We start from the raw sequence: 18,843 nt of genomic DNA on the forward strand, positions 1-18,843 counted from the left end.
ATTTTACGTTTATCTATTTTGCTACTTGTAGTCTCCAAAACGCTAAATTATAATTCCGTGTTAGACGTTGTTCTCGGAAGACACTGGCATTTCATTGCTTGTTTGAAATGGGAGACAATCCCTCGTTCTGGTGTTCACTTTGAAGATTTCTCCGCGACGCGTAACAGGGGCAATGCTCCCGCGGACGGAGGACGCCACCCACCTGCACCAGCGCCTTGGCCTTCTCCTTCATTTCCAGCCACGCGCTGTGCATCTTCTTTGAGGCTGTGCAGAGCGCACGCCAGCAGAGACACGGACAAATTAAGAACTTCACAACAGAATACATTTTACAATTGAAATCAAATGGCCGAGTGCGCTGTAAATGCCTTTCGTTCATCACCCATGGCAAATACAGTACTAAATGGGATTATTTTTGCCAGTATCAAAGTATGAATAAGTTTGTGTGGTTAACGCAAACTGGATTCCTTGCAAAAGGTTTCTATTTGGTGTTTGAAAATCTTTACACCTGTTTTATCGCCAGAAAGGGTCAAACCTATTCTTGTTTTTTCATAAGTACAGGACTAGCAAGTAACATTTACTCCTCACCATCTCCCTAGTTTTGCATTCTGTGGAGGTAGTGTTGATCATGACCTTGGGAAGAAGTATCTCTTGAATAAGTACTTCCGGCTGCTGCTGCTGCTGCTGCTGCTTTGAGTTAAAGTCTTACAGAGCTGAGAGCTGCGTTGAAAGCCGGATTGACGAATGAGGCTGTGCATTGATTCTCTCATTTCATTACACTTTTAGAGCTGTGCTGGCCACATTTTAGCGGCCTGTTTCAGTGAAACCATTGGCCGAATTAAACGCAGTCGTGGGCAGAATGCGGCCGATTGGCTGCAGTTTTGGTTTGTTTTTTTTAAAACACAGCTGCTAAACACAGGCCCCAAATCGGCAAGCAACAAAACAGCACTGTCACATTTGTAATATATATCGAGTTAACACATTTCTTGCATTGACGTACGAGCTTGGGGAAGGAGACGATGGGAGGGAATTACAAAGTGGAGCAGTGCGAGGGAAGAAGAGAAGTGTTGTGACCTGCAGTGTGGTGGTTTAAGGTGTGGGTGATATGAAAACCAGTCTGGTAGACCGGGTGGACGAGGAATCAAAGAGTAAAGTTCAAGTGAACAGTAACACGGTCGTAGCAATAGAAGTGATGAACTCAACTATTTTAATTCTACCAAGTCAGGGCCACCAAGCTATATAGCTCTTTTTCAGAAGCCACCAGCCACAAATGATAGCTCAACGAAGTGGCTTATCGCGTGTACATTTACAGCGGCCATATTTCTAAATATGCAGGGAAAAACCAGAGGAACCTTTAAAAAAATGCCCGCAACAACAGGGAGATAGAGAGACACGCAAACTCCAAATACACAGACGTTGTCAGGGTCGGGATCGAAGCCACGAACTCCTGCATTCCAGACGAGGTACTTCACATCTCGCCATCATGGTCGCCACTGCAGATAGCGAGATAAGGAAGCGACTGACTGCCGGTGAGCGAGCATATGGAGTGAAGGCGTGCTAGATCCCCAATCACCCCGACAGCTTTACGCTGGACAACCCTGGCTTACAGCCTCTGTTTAGCAATATCTGCACTGTTCAAAAGAAAAAGCGAATGGCCTTTTCTTTTTCTGGTGCATTATGTAATTTAAAAGTTTTCCATTGCATTTTCACTCAGGTCTGCCTCGCAAGGGATATTAATGTCAACGAGCTCTCTCCCGAATCTTAAACATATCTTGCCAAACGATTGAGACTGATGGATGGTGCCAAATGGTAACAACCACTAGCCTCTCAGGAACACCAGAGGCTCCAAGCAACGTTTACTCAATGGCACAATTTGAGGTAAGACCTTGTATTAATGCGCTTTCATACAACGCGCTTTCACTATAACACTGTTCTTCTATTCGGGAGCACTTTTCTCACAATGTAGAACACGCCGTTATTACGTGGAAAATGCGCGCCCGTTATAATGCGGAATGCGCACCGTTATTACGCGGTTTCTGAGCACTTGACAAACTGCTTTTTTTTATCTGAGCGGTATAGTGATACAGTATTCGGCGACGTACCCTCATCACAATTCTTTGTCCCGCCATGGGATGACTGCAGGCTGATTTTATAGCGCAAGTGTGATTCAGAACGGTAATACCTCGCTCAAATGTGGTTTTCTTTTATCTGCGCCACTTTTTAGTAATGCATCTACTACCACATTAAAACGAAGGGTTACTCGTTGCCAGGTGTAAATCGAATGCAAAAAAAACCCATCTCTGTGGTCACTACAGGAAGATGCAACCCTGTTCCTAGGCTGTGCGTGGCAAAAAATTCGAATCTCAGCCATGAAACGCTCAGGTGTATTGCAATAGCGCCCTCGAGTGACAACATCACCACGCTGGAGACCCCTCAAAATACATTCACAAGGGGGTGACAGCCCCTCGGTTACCCCGGCTATGTCACAATATGCAGGGCACGGTAGGAGCCGCTCAACGTTATTTAAATAGACCAGCGTGCACTTGGGAATATGAAACCTGTCGAGGTGGCACATCAGCCCGTAGCCGGAATTCAAGTGGTGAACGTGCGTATTTTCTATTGGCAGAAGCGGATTTCGACTCGATACTGGAACAGGATTCGCACCCAATCGTTTTGTTTAGTGTATCACGCAGGCTTTTGCGACCAATATCATTCATCAGAGGTTTTTTTTAGGGTTAGATCGCGTAAATATAAGCGTGTTGTTAAACCCGCCACCAGCCGACACAGCCAATGGGTAAGGCTTGTCACATAAACAAAACATGCCAATTCGTTACTAGTTCAGCACACCCGGTGTGTTGGACAGTAAAGCCACAACATTTTAAATTTTTGTTTGGGTTGCATTTTCCTTTCGAGGAGGAAAGGGCTACACAGGGGCTGCCCATCCATGCCTTCGAGCCCACTCGGCATGCCCTCACAGATGCCGGAGTTCATCTGCTCCTCGTATTTCTCCAGGTCGAGTTGAAGGCTGCTGAGGAAGAACTCGAGCTTGGCCTTGAGCTGCTGAGCCAGGGCGGCCGTGAAGCTGCGCAGTTTCGTCAAGCTGCTGTTGTAGCGCAGGAGGCTGAGCCTGCATGTTGGGGAGAGCGCGTGCGTGTGGCGAGCGTGTGTATGTGCAGGTGCGTGTGTGTGCATCGGCGTGTGTGGGGGTGTATAGTGTGCACGACACGTGTGTGCGCGTGAGAGTGTAGCGTGTGCGTGTGGTCATGCATGGAGGTTTAGTGTGTTGTGTGTGGGGTGTATCGTGTGTTTGTGTGCGTGGGGGTGTAGTGTGTGCGTGTATAAGGTATGCATGTAAGTCAGAATGAGGGAGTGGATAATCATGTTAATTTAAACTCAATAACAACAACATATATTTACCAAGGTGCTGTTTAAAGTAGCCAGGCGTCTCAAATCGCCGCACAATTGGAAAAGCACAAACTGGACATTGAATTGAGGTAGGAAACAACTCGAGGAAGGTGGAAACTCCACGAATTGCATCTGGAACTCTGCACGACTGCATCGAGAGAAAGAAAGTGATGAGGTAAAGTGATGAGCGATAAAGTGATGCAAGAAAGTTATGAGCTAAAGCGATGAAATAATGTCCATGTATTTAATAGTTTATTTACATATTTAAGGGCATTATTTAAAATATTTAATGGTTTTCGAATAAGGAGTGAATCCCGCCCAGTGATTGCTGTGAAACTCTCCATTTCGGCCTGTCACAGGCTCTAGCGTGGCATGTCAGCAATGGCCCAGTGAGGCTTCAGGATTTTTAGGGCAATATAGTTATTACACAGGACATTGTCGGTAAACTAATCAAAGTGAAATAACAAGTACATTTGTATGTGCAAGCATGCATGGCAGCCGTCGCAGTATAATGGTATATCTTCTTGGTTCTTTCGGTAAAGTCACGTAGAAGGGAAATAATAAAATAATACAAATAAAACATAATAAAACACGTGACTTTACTGAAAGAACCAAGAAGATGAATCCCTGCAGTCACGAAAACTTTAAATCGAAATTTATAATGGTATACTTTGGAAAAATAAAGCAATCTTAGTGAATTATCTCATCAGCTTCAGTGTATTCCCTTGCAGACAACAATTAAAGTCCATTAGCCATAACGGTGGTTTCAACAGTGTGTAATTTCAAGATCAAATTAAAAAATAATTATTTGTTATTTTAAAGCAATGTTCTGCGCTGTGAATTCCCATGAGATGCACACAGTAAGAGCAATCAAGCACCTGCTTGGCCTCGTCGTTAACGTTCACGAATGGGCTCATAGAGTTTAACTGCAATTGAAACATCATTTTAAATGGAAATTACCAAAGCGAACTTCCATTATTATTTTCTGCACGTTTACCCAGGAAAGACTCAATGAGTCTCAAGACACTTTTAAGGAGGGTCCTACCAGGTTTTTGCAGTCGAGGGTGATGTTGTTGCTGTGTGTAATCCCGATTGCGTTAATTTGCAGGTAATTATTCAGCAATGGGATGTCCGGCCAATACCAGTTCAATTTTGCAATGGGGAGGAAAACCAGAGAACCCGGAGAAACCCATGTAGAACAGAGGGGGGGGGACACACAAACTCCGCACAGAAAGGTGCCCGAGGAGGGAGTTGAACCCAGGCACTTCTTGCTAATGAACTGCAAGTGTTAACAACTGCGCCACCACCCTGCCGCCGTGAACACAAACCTTAGAAAGTGTCACAACGTAGAAGATTAGGAATATTGTCTTCAAGTCTCACCATCAATATTTTACGTCTTAAATCACATCCACAATTAATTGAAGACAACATCTCAAATTACGTGCAGGTAAAATGGTGCGGGGAACGGTTACAGTGGTTAACCCGGTGAACTGCGTTCGATTCCCATGCAGGGAGCGGTTGCACAGTGGTTAACCTGGCAACCCGAGTTCAATTCCCGTGCATGACCTGTAACAGTGGTGAAATTTTTACCCGGTCCCGTCCCTCCCGGGGGTCGACTCAGCCATAAATGCGTATCTGGTGTGGTGTGTAAACATTCGCCAAGAGAACTTGCTCTCAGTCTTTCGAGACTAAACTAGGGGCGTAATGCTTTGCGTGTCGAGTTGGGGCAGCGGATAGTTTACGTACATGGCGGCCCTCTGTCCCTGCTGCAGGCGGCCCAGGTGCTCCTTCATGCTGCGCACGTAGTGGTAGGCCTGGCCAAACGCCCTGCGCTGCTGCATGTACGACAGCAGCGTCTTCGACTCGGACACTGGCGGAGAGGGAGGGCCAGGTAGAGACGCGCACTCAGACGCTACAAACCTGTCGATGAGGAAGGTGTTTGCAAACGAATGCACACGCCGAGTGTTTTCAATTGAGATAATTTAATTTGGCCTCCAAATATCATCGGAAGGAAGACCGTTCCAGATAGCCGCAGAAGTGCATCTGAAGGCGTGCGATGCAGTGACAGTCTTTGGTCGATGCCTATAGAGCTGGGATAAAGCCGATTCATTGATAAAATAATTAAACTAATACTTCTTGTGGTCGATTCCTTACGGCCCCATTAAAATGACCACCTCTTTAAATAAAATTAACGTTAACCGCTTGCACGTTCCGAGATTCAGCGGTGAATGGGACACCCCCACCCTGCGACTGTCAGGCATCTCGGAACGGGAAAGGGTAAAGTGCAAAATTCGCATTCAATAAATTTTTGTCCTGTCATCAGTGAGCAGGCCAAGACCATCAACTCACTAAGACAGTTGGCCAGTTTAATCATGGGCCCACCGAAACCCACATTAATCCCCATGACTTCTATGGTGCCGGCTTAGTGCCCCCTACCCATGAGCCACCCAGCCACATTCAAAATGCCAGTTTTTGTCAAATGTATCTTGGTAACCAAAAGAATGGCAGCGTGCAATTGGGAAATGTACCCCCAGATGCACAAGTGATACAATACAAATGTAGTTAAATGTTCTGATGCCTCTATACATTCACATTTGTGTTCTTAACTGACATTCACAGGGCTTGTGTATTTCACACGAGTTGTGTTTATGTATGCATGTTGAACTTATTTCGCACCCTACGTGGCCGAGCATGCTAATTGAAGTTGCGGCGAAGGACAACAAACTAAAACACAAAAAGCAGTTCTGAAGAAATTAGCTTTCAATCTAGAATTAAAAGTGCAAAGCTCCAGTAGCTTCCTAATATCAGAAGGAAGAGCGTTCCAGACGGCCGCAGAAGCGCATCTGAAAGCGCGCGATGCAGTGACCGTCTTTGTTCGATGGTTAGCCAATTACCTCTGCGAGGATGACCAGAGTTCGCGTGATGGTTTATGCTTTTAGACACGATCAGCAAGATATTGTGGTTCATCACAGACCTCATGGGTTCACCAGACACTCAAGCACAGCTGATAACATCTGCTCGGTACTTTGTTTTTACAATCTATCAAGCAAAAGGGTCGACATAAGGCAGCAGTGTCGTTTAATTAACTTCTTCAACCAATGGAAAATAATTCGGAGGTTTTATTACAGACGTAAAAGCCAGTATTTATCAACCCCTGCTTATCCAAATATAATAGGTGTGCATCACAGCTGCAAGACACCAAAGCAAATAAATTAAATAAAGCAAAAGAGGTATTTTTAAAAGCATGAGTAAAACTAAATGAGAACATATTGAACCTGCAACCAGGCTCCAAATGTCTCAATTCTAATTGCTAATTTTCTGGAGAGAAAATAAAATCATTACACTGCAAATGTAGAAATGTTGCCAAGGATAAAATTGCTTTGGCAAATATAGGAACACACAAATGTAGACTGAAGCCAAGGTGTTAATTGATCGCCGAGATTCAATCAACGGAAGACAAAGTATGTCCAATTATTCACAACGGACATTTCTGAGAAATATTGGCTTCAACGCAGAACTTCTAATCGAGAGCCGAGTACACCAAGCGACGTGCCACCCACTCAATCGGGCATGACGGTAGCCCTTTTACTCACGGTGCCTTATGCAGATATAAACATGGCCGACGAAGTAGACGACGATGCTGGTACTTACCGATGTAGCTAACGAGGTCAGGTATTTTGGGAACCCTCAACTGAACTCCGTATTCTTCCCTGCTCTTGTCGAACAGGTAGACCAGCGACATGTTCCAGCAACCCTGCACATGTTGGATGTATTACAGTCATCATTGCCCATAGAATAAACTCTCCAACACACCGGTGTGCTGAACTATTTACGAATTGGCACGTTCTGTTTACGAGCTGGCTGTGTCGGGTGGTGGCGGGTTTAACGGCACATTTATATTTACGCAATCTAACCCAAAAAACCTCTATTATGGATAATATTGGTCATGAAAGCCCACGTGTTAAACAATCCTCATTGTCATCGTCATCACTCTTCCCCACGGGATACTGTGCGATCTATAAACATTTTCACAATTCAGCACAATGGATGTTATCTCTGATAACCCGCCACGAAGTCGCGAAGACAAATGCTGTTTAACGGGATAACGTGCCGTTGTTTGCCTGCTGGGCCGGGTGGCAAGCAGACTTCCACCCTCTGCTGTTCAGAAAAAGGAAGTGGCGGCATTACCGTAATAATTTGCTTCGCCTGCCGCGTGCGTTGACAGCGATTTGACTTTGTAGGAATGACATCTTTGTTGTTGTAACTTTCTGACCGCCCCCCCCTACTAGACATCTCTGAAAAATATCTTCATAGCCCATCGGATTTCTCCAAGCTAAATAAAGACTCTGATCCTGATTCTGACATGCACAAAGTGAAACTCAAATAAATAAGACACTGCGCCACACACTTCCGACGGGTAACACTTTTTGGAAGTTTGAGAGATTCGGGGTGATGATGGACGACGGTCAAGAATATTGACGGAGTGGCAGCCAAGGCATGGGACGTGTTCAGGAGAGGACATCCATCGATGAGACAGAGCGATTCAATTTCCGTTCGTGTGCAGGCCTGAGGTGGATTACTGCACCGCAAGACAGTAAGAGGTGGTGGCGGCTTGGGGAGGCCTTCATCCAGCAGTGGATTGCCCATGGCCGGGGATGATGACTACTTTTATTCACAAGCAAATACTTGTAGGTGCGTAAAGAAGCTTCCACTGGTTCACACACAGCAAGACCCAAACACACACACACAAATAAACAACAACAACCGCCATTCGCCACTAAGTGGCGGTGACATCAGCACGACGCTTGTGCCAGGCCATGTGCACAAACATCCACCGCCAATTATGTACACACACACACTAACAAAAATATACATATATCGCATTGGATTTTAGATTATCCGCACAGCATACCACAACATAAGAATGGTAGTGCACAACTCGTGTTTCCTTTGTTCATTTTTTAAAATGTAAATGTTTGTAATTTGTTTGCGTGTAGGTTATTCATGATAACGTTTTTTGGAATATATCACGTAAATGTACGTGCGTCGAAAATCCACCTCCACCCGACACAGGCAATGAGTAAGGTTTGTCTGTTTACGTTTGCACGGTTGTCCCGTGAGTGTATTGATATGCTACTTTATTTAGATGGTTCAATCGACGAATCCAAGATTCATGAAGCACCATATTCTGAAGCTTGGATGGCAATGAGAACATTTTACTGAACGTAAGAAACTGAAGAGAAAATCATTGTTTTTAGTCCGTTATTGAAAGCACCGCTGAGTAGACTTCAGTTGCCAGAGACTGTTCCAGACACCGGGGCTGCTTGCCAAAGCCGAGTAGATTTCACGCAGAGCAGCAGCAGGTCCATAGCAGATGAGCGTAGTGACAGTACAATATTGGCCGATGGCACTGCTCAAGCAGGTTGGTTGACCTGTTGTCTTTACTATAAAAGAAAGCACTGAGAACTTGCACTGCAATCTCTTATGCACCGATAACCAGTCCAGGGACTTCACAAGAGTCGAAGAGCACACGAGAAAGGCTCTGGCGAGGAGGGCGTTTTGGCGACGCTGGAGACGTTTGCCGAGGCCTTCACCGACTCCGTACAACAAAGAGTTGGAATTGTCCAGGCGTGTGGCACAGACTACACGTGATGCCATTTCTGATGTGATGTAGAGCTCGGGTGTGGTGAGTGCGTGACTAAATTAACTCGCTCATTTGTGATTTATTATTTGATATTATTTGTTTTTAACAATTACTATTGCCAATCGTTCCTGTCCCTTAATGTGCACCTTTTCCCAAATGTTATAGCATTGGATTCAATTATCAGTAACATTATTGATCCAACAATTTTGTCTCGGTCAGAGTAAAGCGCGGACATGTTGTGAATTCTACTCGAGCATTGTATGCAAATTGTACCTCATTTAAAATATTTCACGCAAACGTGTTTTAGTTTTCGATGCAAATTGAACCGTAAAAGCCAAAATGCCTCACCTATTTTGATGACATTACAGTCGGCACAAAACTCTTTCACCGTTCTTTTTTGCAAAAGCGCTTGCGTAATGAAAACTTAAGAATGGGGAATTTCCGCCAGGTGATGCGCGGGTTGAGAATAGCCATGAACACAACACAAGACTCATTTCAGCACGGAGGACACTTTGCTTGCCCACACGCCGGAGCGACCGCGTGAGCGAGCGACCACGCAGTGGGATCCGTACCTCGGGCAGGCACTGGTCCACGGGCTTGCGAGGGTCCAGCATGATGCCCGTCTCAAACAGCAGCTCCTGGTCGGCCACGGGGATGGTGGTGGATGCCATCACTTGCTCCTGCAGGTGCTGCAGGGACTCATCGGGCCGCACCGTGTACGCCAGCACCTCCCCCGTCACCATGTTGAGGATGTGCACCGTCTGCACGGAAATAACCAGCGGACTCGTTCACAACCCCGCCCCAGGGTGGTGCTCGTGTTACGCGTGCGCGGATCACCCGAAGCGGTTTATGCAAAGTGCCTCCCGAGTTCTTGGGCGAACATTGCGTCCGATTCGCGATATGAAGTGTTTTATTACTATTATTATTGGACGGTGAGAACAAATCGAGCAACTATATTTGCCCGGTGTTTTTTTTTTTCCCCAGAGTCGTTGGTAACCAGGGGTCCTGAGTGCAGAAAAATTGCGTGAATCTAGGCAGGAGGCGATTTGCGTCACGCTACAACAAAAACTTCGCAGCCTTTTCTCAGACACGGACGGCGCGTCAGCGGTCGCCGTGGACGACGTCACCACTCCCGCCTGTCCAGCCAATCGGCTGCTGTGGGGATTTTGGCATCAAGTTCCACGGACGCTACTTGTGCTGCAGCAGCAAGAGCAGCAGCGGCAGCTCTATTTCTCCTCTTCTCAGGGAGAAGAGTGAAATCTGCGTGCAAAAAGTTGGACGAGCGGTGGAGGGGGAGTGGAGGTGTAGCGGTTAGCGCGCTGCGCTACGAACCCTGCGGCCAGAGTTCAGTTCCCGTTCACGACCAAAAGCCAGTGACGATTATCTAAACCGGTCCTGGGCCTCCCCTCGGTCCACTAAAGCCTCAAGTGAGTACCTGGTGCGATTACACATCGTACCTGGTACGATGTGTATACATCGCCACTGGGGAGACAAAGGCAGCCGGGCGTGGTGCTGGCCACCCACCCCCCTCGTGTACCACGGTACAGGCCTTCACAGGTGCTGCTCACAAACAGCACTTGCCCCAAGAGTCTGTTAAGGCTATACAGGGGATCTTTGTCTTTGTTTTGTTACGATGTGGGTGGCGACGTCCACCTCCGTGAAGTGAACCCAGCAGCGTTTAGCGGCAGCGGTCGAGGCCACACGATAGAGGGGAGCGCGTGGCACAGGTAAGCACAGCCAATGTTGTTAATCTTCGAGTTATTTATTATATCGTGATAAATAATGTTAACCGTGTTAGAAAGGTTATCAAAGTTGATGTAGTATAAGGCAATGTTGGTAATATTGTAATTTCTTACGTTGTTATAAATAATGTTAACCAGCAAGAGTAACCGCTTTTGGGGTTTAGTTTGTTGTCCTTCCCCCGCACCTCCGTTTAGCATGGTTGGCTACGTACGGTGTTAAAAAATCATGTAAACCTTGTTATAATTAGACATTGATCATGTTATAACATTTTATTATGTGGTTATAAATGTTAACCATGTTAGAAAGGCTATCAAAGTTGATGGAGTATAATGCAATGTAATGTTACAATAGTTTATTATGTGATTATAAATAATGTTAACTATGTGAGAAAGTTTATCAAAGTTGATACATTAGAGTGCAATATTAAGGTTATAATGCGTAAGCCGTTTGGGTACTCGGGCCCCCATGATGATAAATGTGAGAACGTCGCAAAACCTGCGCACCTGCTGCTAAGCAGCAATGAACACGGAGTGCAGCCTGCAAACGTTGGACACTGGCATCCCTGCAGCCCCAAGGGGAAGGGTCACGCCCACACGAACACATGTCTAACTTCTGGGCATCTACTGTGGATCTACCATACCATTACCGACTGTATTTACTGTCATTATCCTCCACATGTTTACAGCCCTTTCGTCAATGGGATGTTCCCCGTGCCTGTGGGAGTTGTTGGGGTTATTTATTATTTGACCGTACACAAACCACACTGGTAAGTGCGGACTGGTGGAGATGGGGAGCATAGTCACACGAAAGCACAGAGGTACAATACAACAATGGATGTTGCACTCAACTGCCCACCACACACAGTCGAGCAGCCTGTAATCACCTGTTTGTACATGGTGGTGGTGACGAATCCGAGTACTACCCAGGTTCAAACCTGCTTAGCTTCCGAGGTCTGAAGAGACCGGGCAAACTCAGGTCATCCTCTACATCCTCAGGTTACAAACTACGTAGCTAACCATGCTGATCGCACCTCCGATTACCACGGTTGGTTAGGTACGGTGCAAACGAAATTCAACATATATATATACACACATAACAATGATGGATGCCGCTAGGCCGATGGGAAAAGGAAACCGGGCAGGCGAGGGCGCGTTGCAATGTGTCGTGCCTTGCTCGTGAGGATGGTGTCGAGGATGAGGAAGCACGTGGGCCGTCCCGTGCCTTCATCCACAGGGCCGCCCCTCTGCCGAGCGTTCCAGAAGAGCATGAGCTGCAGCCAGTGCTCCAGCTGCACCGCCAACACACTGGGCCAGGCCAAGCACGAAGCACAACCACGTCAACGCGCGGCGGAGAGAGATCACTGCAGGCTCGTTAATCGCAGTCACCTTTCATTAGTCGCTGTGACTCGAACATCAACTCTGGACCACAACCCTTCAACTTGGCCTGTACAGCAGGAACGCATTCATGAAATGATGACTTAAATCAGGTTATGAATAGATGTCCATTTCCAGACATTAAAGTCGAAGTCCAAAACCGAGAAAGCAAACATTGTTCTAAGGGTTGTAATGTGTGGAAATACACCTCTGGCAGCCTAAGTAACGACTGCTATAATCATCCAAGAGTAATGTGATTGATGTATCTAGCAATATATATATAACAGAAAATTTAAGAGGAACACAAGTGTATAAATCCCAACCGAAACACAACAGCAAATAGAAGCTTCCTGGCGTTTGGGTTAAGGTACATGCAGAAGATGTAGGGAGATGGGAAAGATTTAGCAACTTGGGTTGTTCAGAATACAAAGAGGCAGAAAAGCATCGCAGGTGTAATCTGCGTGAGAAGATTGCAGTGGGGTAAGACACGTGTACAGAACGGAGGAGGGAAAGGTGGCCGAGTTGGGCTGTAGTGCCACCCAAAGGCTAGCGACCACCTACACAGCTGGGTAAGTTTAAGAGCAGACCGTATTGGTCAGGTGTCGACCGTGCAACCGTTGCAGAATACGACAGGAGGATTAAAGTGATGGCGGGGCGATGTGTCATCGATGGTATTAGCCTCGGTAACCTATCGATCTTGAAGCTGTAATGCTAACCATATTCCCTTGTTTTCACATTATTCTTGTCTCGATCCTTAAAACCCCCGTTTCCCTGAATGTTTTTGTGTCCGTGAGCAACTGCGGTTGGGAAGGGGGGGCTGGCATGGGACTATATTCACGTACGAGTTAAGGTTGTGGGGCGCTGGGATGTGGCTGGAGAACTTGATATCTCGGTTCATCTCCTCCACAGCCACAATGTCGTGGGGGCCTTTCCGTATCACGATGCTGTGCCTTAAGCACAAGAGAACAGACACGCACGCACATATTAGGCAAAGTCACGCAAACAATAACAAGGCTCCTCACAGCCTTGTGATGACGCGGCAAAAAGAGCCACTTTGGATCTGTGCTTTTATCGCCACTGACAAAAAAAATCTTCCCAGAGAACCTTGCCGGATCGTTGGTACCGCCGTGTGACTGAGCACCAACTGTAAAGCACGGTGCATGGTGGGACGCGGCACCGCCAAACACAAGAGTCCGTCTGGATCTGCCCGCTGCCGACGCCTAGCAAACCGCACCGAGTGACGAAGCACGTGCAAAAAATAAACTCACTACGCAGGGGAAATGGTAGTGCAGCCTGCTAACAACCACGCAACTATATATATAGCCGGGCGGCGGTGGCACACGCCTGTAATCCAGCACTGTGGAGGCAGCGAGGGTTGGTGGATTGGACAAATGCTGTGAATCTCCCTTCCCATGGGCTTCAAGGAGGAGCCACACCCCTGGCTCGCTGGTAGGCAGTACAGCAGAAATGTGGACTCCACCTGTACCGTCTGTATAAGATGCAGTGTTGTTCCCTTGCACATATGGGTTTTCTCCGGGTGCTCGTGTTGCCTTCCACATGTGAACACTCATTTATTGGCTAAAAACATCTTAATATGTAGAGGACTGCAGAGCATGGTCACAATCGTTGGCGTCGGCTCACCGTCTGGCTACCTTCTCTATTGTCTGTGGTGCCTCGTGCCTCTGTGTTGGTCTCTTTGAGAGTGAGCGGAGCACTGTGCACCTTATGAGCTGAACTTTTTAATATTTATTATTGTATACAACCACAGATGTATTCAAATGAAAGTTATAAAAATCCATCATAAAACTCATATGAAATTTTTTTAATCCGATTAAAACCCCAGTGCTGCTGCACGGCAGACACAACAGAAGCTGGAGGGGGGGGGGGGAAGGATTTCGCCGTGGTTCTGGGTGACGACGGAGTGCGGGTCCCACCACTGCACGGGCTGCATGTTGGGCAGGAAGGGGCGGAATCCGGTGATGCACTCAAACACGACGGTGCCAAAGCTCCAGTAGTCCACCGACACCGTGTACTTCTGCCCTTCGAACAGCTCGGGGGCCTGGATCACGCGTGCGAGAAACGCACGTCCACGCGCGCGTCCGCACACTGGTAAGAATGTGTCAGTGTTTTTATTTTCGCGACCAATATGATCCATAAGAGGGTTTTGTTTGGGTTAGATCGCTTAAATATATTAAATCCGCCACCACCCGACACGGCCAATTAGTAAGGTTTGTCACATAAACAAAACATGCCAATTAGTTATTAATTGGCATTGGCTGCTGACATTTGGGCTACGCCCATTTCAAACCTTTAAAAGCAGTTGCCTTTAGAAGCTAACCCCCCTTTTCCTGAAAACGACCGCTTGTGTTGCGATCGAAACGTCGATTTTTTTTTTCTGTCTACGTGGCTTTACCGAAAGACCCAAAGAATATGAATTCCTGCAGTCACAAAAGCTTTAAGTCAAGATTTAATTAGTTACTAGTTCAGCACACCGGTGTGTTGTAGAGTAAACCCACAATATTTACAATTCAAGTACGATGTTTCGCCGGTAATTACAACCAATTTCATCAGGCGACAGCCAGAATTGTGCATAAATTAAAGAGCAAAAGGGCTAATTCACCAACAGGCATCTCCACTTATCCGTTATACAAATGCATCTCTCAAAGTCAAGATAGCATCGATCAAGTTATTTAGGATGTAATTTCTGGTGATCAAATTCACCGAATATGATGAGAACCTCATTTCAAATATCAATACCCAAGCTGCCCCGGTTTGTCCTGTGATCTGTGCCAGCCAGCCACCTTTCATGATATATGACCACACATTTCCGAGCATATATCTGTGAACATTGGAACCAATATAAATGTACGTAAATCATTAACAATCCCGGAACACATACAAATCTCTCCATGCGTACAAATACTTTTTGCAAGTGGACACACACAGAAAAAGGGGGTGGGTAGTGCGCTGTGGCAGAGTGTTTCATTGCACTGTGAACCGGGTTAAGTGCAACCAGAGTTAAATCATTCCTGACCACGGCTAACACGTTGTAAATACAGTATACATCGTGAAGTATGATGAAATAACTGCCCCATGACTGGCATGGTATGCGAAGGTCTTCAGCTAGCAGTGGATTGACAAAGGGGTGTAAATTAGTATTGCTATTACAGCAGACGCTCTGTTATCCAGCATCCATGGGGAATGGAATGTGCCGGTTAATCAAATAAACCAGTAACGCGAGAGATACTGATGATGGTTCACCAAATTTTACAATCACATAAAACTTTCAAGAAGGAAGCTAAACCTACATTTTAATCTATGATATAAGAAATATCATACTCTTTTACAGAGGTACTCACACCACTCAGTTGTAGAACATTCTAAGTTGATTGTAGATAAGCAGTGTGGCAGTTTAGAGTATAGTGTACAGGAGTACAGTACTCTATGTATGGACTTCCGCTCGCACCACCACTCGGCAATGTCCTGAAGCTTTCGTAAGCAACAGGTCTCTGATAAGCGCAACGCAGGATGCCGGATGGCTGTGTGAATCTTTCCGGATACTTGAAGGAAGATTGTATTTCCGTCGATGACAGATGCCGGTGAATAGAGCATTGCGGATGGTGAAGGGACGGAAAACAGAGCTTTTGCTGGATATAATTTACACACACACAGCATCATTAATGCAGGCAAGCTATGGTTTGCGTATGCCCTCACCAATTTACTAGAATGATGTCGCAATTAGTCTGTTGTATGGGTTCCCTTCACAGGATAAATGCTGACAATGTGCCAGTGTGATGCACTGGAGTACAACGTGGAGAGGCGATTAATGGTGGCGCAGTGTGGAAAGCGGAAATGTCATTCGTCTGCCTCAGGTGCACAAACACAATTTGCGTCATTATTATGATCATGGTTCAGTGTTAATACACACAATCAGATGTCTTGATTCATTCACCCTCATGGTGAATGTCATATAAAAGACCACACTGAGTCACTCTGGACTCTGAGGGCTCTCAGATTATTTCCAATGTGATACAGGTGTCACTAAAACTAATCGCACAAAATTAATCTCCATTATCAGATGTAAAAAAAAAACCCAGAACTCCCATGCTTTAAGCAGGAACACAGTAAACAGTATCATTACTCATAACAATCACTGTAAGCTCGTCAAAGACTTTATGCATAACAATTGCTTACATCGAACTGTTAAACCAGTTCATTGTTCACAGCAATTGTTGAAATTAAAGTTATCCTCATGGCCCCACTGGGTCTTGGGTAGTTATGTTCTTTAAAAAATAATTTTTGTGTTTAGTTTGATGTCCTTGCCCCGCACTTCCGATTAGCACAGTTGCGGGCGTTCGGTGCAAAAGACGTTCAACGTACATACACACATAGGTGCCCATTAACAGCGCTCGCCCTTACAGTCTGGGGGATCTCTATATTTTGTGCGTACTTACATGCAGGGCGGCCGGTCGCTGCAACAAAGGCGTGGAGGAGCTGCTGGCCATGGCGCTGGAGCACTTTGTTCAACGCACCCACACATACATGTTGACCAGTGCATCCTGGGTAAAGTGGCTGCCCTGATGCACCCGCGGGGGGGGGGGGGGGGGGGGGGGCGATGCCGGCGCTCACCAAGTACTGCAGAGTCCCCACGAAGGAGGTGCACAAGCTGCCCTGGTCCAGCTCCTTGGCATAGCCCAGGTCGATAATCTTGTAGATGACCTGCGCAGGAAGACACGGAGATGTTACATTTCAGAGAATTAACTATGCAAACGAGCCCCCATTACTTTTCACGCAGGTAAGAACACACTGACATACAGTATGCGCTGAACTTTCCCAGGGAAACTTGTTTTTTTTATTCCTGTAAACGATGGCAATGTGTTCAGGAACTAAATGCCAATGTCGGGGTCTGCCGGTCTCGATGAGGGCTTCAGTAGAGAGTTTGTGTGGTTTTCCTATTCCTCCATTGAAGGAGTAGAGTAGTTTACTGTGGTCCACAGTTTGGGTTGCATCGCCACAATCGCACTCTGTCCATTCATGAAGGACATGTGCATACCGACCTGTTGATGTTATTATACGGTTGTTGAGGGGAAACACTGTATAACCATGAAACACATTGCCTATGTAGTACTTGCTTGAAAGTGAATAACAGATGGATGGACAGAATGGCAGGCATAGTAACAGAGAGAACAACAACGCAAAATAACAAAATAAACAGCAGCACACATTATAATGCAATTACAAATTCAAGACGTAGATTGTCCCTAAGTGAAATACACACTTCACTTGATGGCCCTGAAATAACGATGGAAATTCCACCTTACAATGACGGTATACAGTCTCGCCATAGAACAAGCACTGGTGACTACCCACTGAGTGGTACCCATTTTACTCAACCCTCAGGGAAGATCGGCTGAATCGACACCCAAACAGGATTGGACTTCACAACCCTAAAATTGTGAACTGGCACTCTCCGACAAGTGACTCTCAGCTCTTACGGTGGCGAGATGTTAACTACCTCGCCTGGTATACAGGATGGCCGTACGTTCGAAACCCGACCTTGACACCTGTATATTTGCAGTTTGCATGTTCTCCTCGTGGTTGTGTGGATATTTTTACCAAATCCAGCATCGTGTGTTTTGTTTAGCTATGGAGAGAACATACAAACTCCACACTGAAAGACTCCCAAGTCTGAAATAGAACGTGTGTCCTTCTTGCTGTGAAGGGCAGTATTACCACTGCACCACCCAGCTATCTAAAATTGTGTTTGTATGTAGAACTTCTTTCGCACCATACGTTACCAACCATGTGAATCAGAGGTGTGGGAAACGATTGCAATTGCATACAATTGCGCAATGATTGCAACGACGACCGTGGCCGTAGTGTGGGTGGTGCACGACTGTGGCTGTCGTGTGGGTAGTGAACAACTGTGGCTGTCGTGTGGGTGGTGCACGACCGTGGCTGTCGTGTGGGTGGTGCACGACCGTGGCTGTCGTGTGGGTAGTGAACGACTGTGGCTGTCGTGTGGGTAGTGAACGACTGTGGCCGTAGTGTGGGTGGTGCACGACTGTGGCCGTAGTGTGGGTGGTGCACGACCGTGGCTGTCGTGTGGGTAGTGAACGACCGTGGCTGTCGTGTGGGTAGTGAACGACTGTGGCTGTCATGTTGGTGGTGCACGACTGTGGCTGTAGTGTGGGTGGTGCACGACCGTGGCTGTCGTGTGGGTGGTGCACGACCGTGGCTGTCGTGTGGGTAGTGAACGACTGTGGCTGTCATGTTGGTGGTGCACGACTGTGGCTGTCGTGTTGGTGGTGCACGACCGTGGCTGTCGTGTGGGTAGTGAACGACTGTGGCTGTCGTGTGGGTAGTGAATGACTGTGGCTGTCGTGTGGGTAGTGAACGACTGTGGCTGTCGTGTGGGTAGTGAACGACTGTGGCTGTCGTGTGGGTAGTGAACGACTGTGGCTGTCATGTTGGTGGTGCACGACCGTGGCTGTCGTGTGGGTGGTGCACGACCGTGGCTGTCGTGTTGGTAGTGCACGACTGTGGCTGTTGTGTGCGTAGTGAACGACTGTGGCTGTCGTGTTGGTGGTGCACGACTGTGGCTGTCGTGTTGGTAGTGCACGACTGTGGCTGTCGTGTGGGTGGTGCATAACAGTGGCTGTCGTGTGGGTGGTGCACGAC

At 46.8% G+C, this 18,843-nt stretch overlaps 1 protein-coding gene across 3 annotated transcripts in view; it reads right to left on the bottom strand.

Annotated features, from left to right (window-relative positions):
• Nucleotides 1–18,843, bottom strand: part of IKBKB (inhibitor of nuclear factor kappa B kinase subunit beta) — an 81,934-nt gene that overhangs the window by 36,091 nt on the left and 27,000 nt on the right. For 2 of the 3 annotated variants that reach the window (XM_061550727.1, XM_061550726.1), the window contains exons 7-15: nucleotides 16,792–16,881; nucleotides 14,097–14,221; nucleotides 13,005–13,112; nucleotides 11,958–12,093; nucleotides 9,619–9,807; nucleotides 7,054–7,156; nucleotides 5,149–5,272; nucleotides 2,946–3,124; nucleotides 203–264 (exon numbers count right to left, since the gene is read on the bottom strand). In XM_061550727.1, coding sequence (XP_061406711.1) covers nucleotides 203–264; nucleotides 2,946–3,124; nucleotides 5,149–5,272; nucleotides 7,054–7,156; nucleotides 9,619–9,807; nucleotides 11,958–12,093; nucleotides 13,005–13,112; nucleotides 14,097–14,221; nucleotides 16,792–16,881 — 1,116 coding nt within the window. The remainder of the gene's footprint in view (nucleotides 1–202; nucleotides 265–2,945; nucleotides 3,125–5,148; nucleotides 5,273–7,053; nucleotides 7,157–9,618; nucleotides 9,808–11,957; nucleotides 12,094–13,004; nucleotides 13,113–14,096; nucleotides 14,222–16,791; nucleotides 16,882–18,843) is intronic. The other variant, XM_061550728.1, reaches the window with a different exon arrangement.

This window comes from Lethenteron reissneri, chromosome 12 (genome assembly GCF_015708825.2).
Source record: "Lethenteron reissneri isolate LAM-NWPU_2019-01 chromosome 12, ASM1570882v1, whole genome shotgun sequence".
NCBI lineage: Eukaryota > Metazoa > Chordata > Hyperoartia > Petromyzontiformes > Petromyzontidae > Lethenteron > Lethenteron reissneri.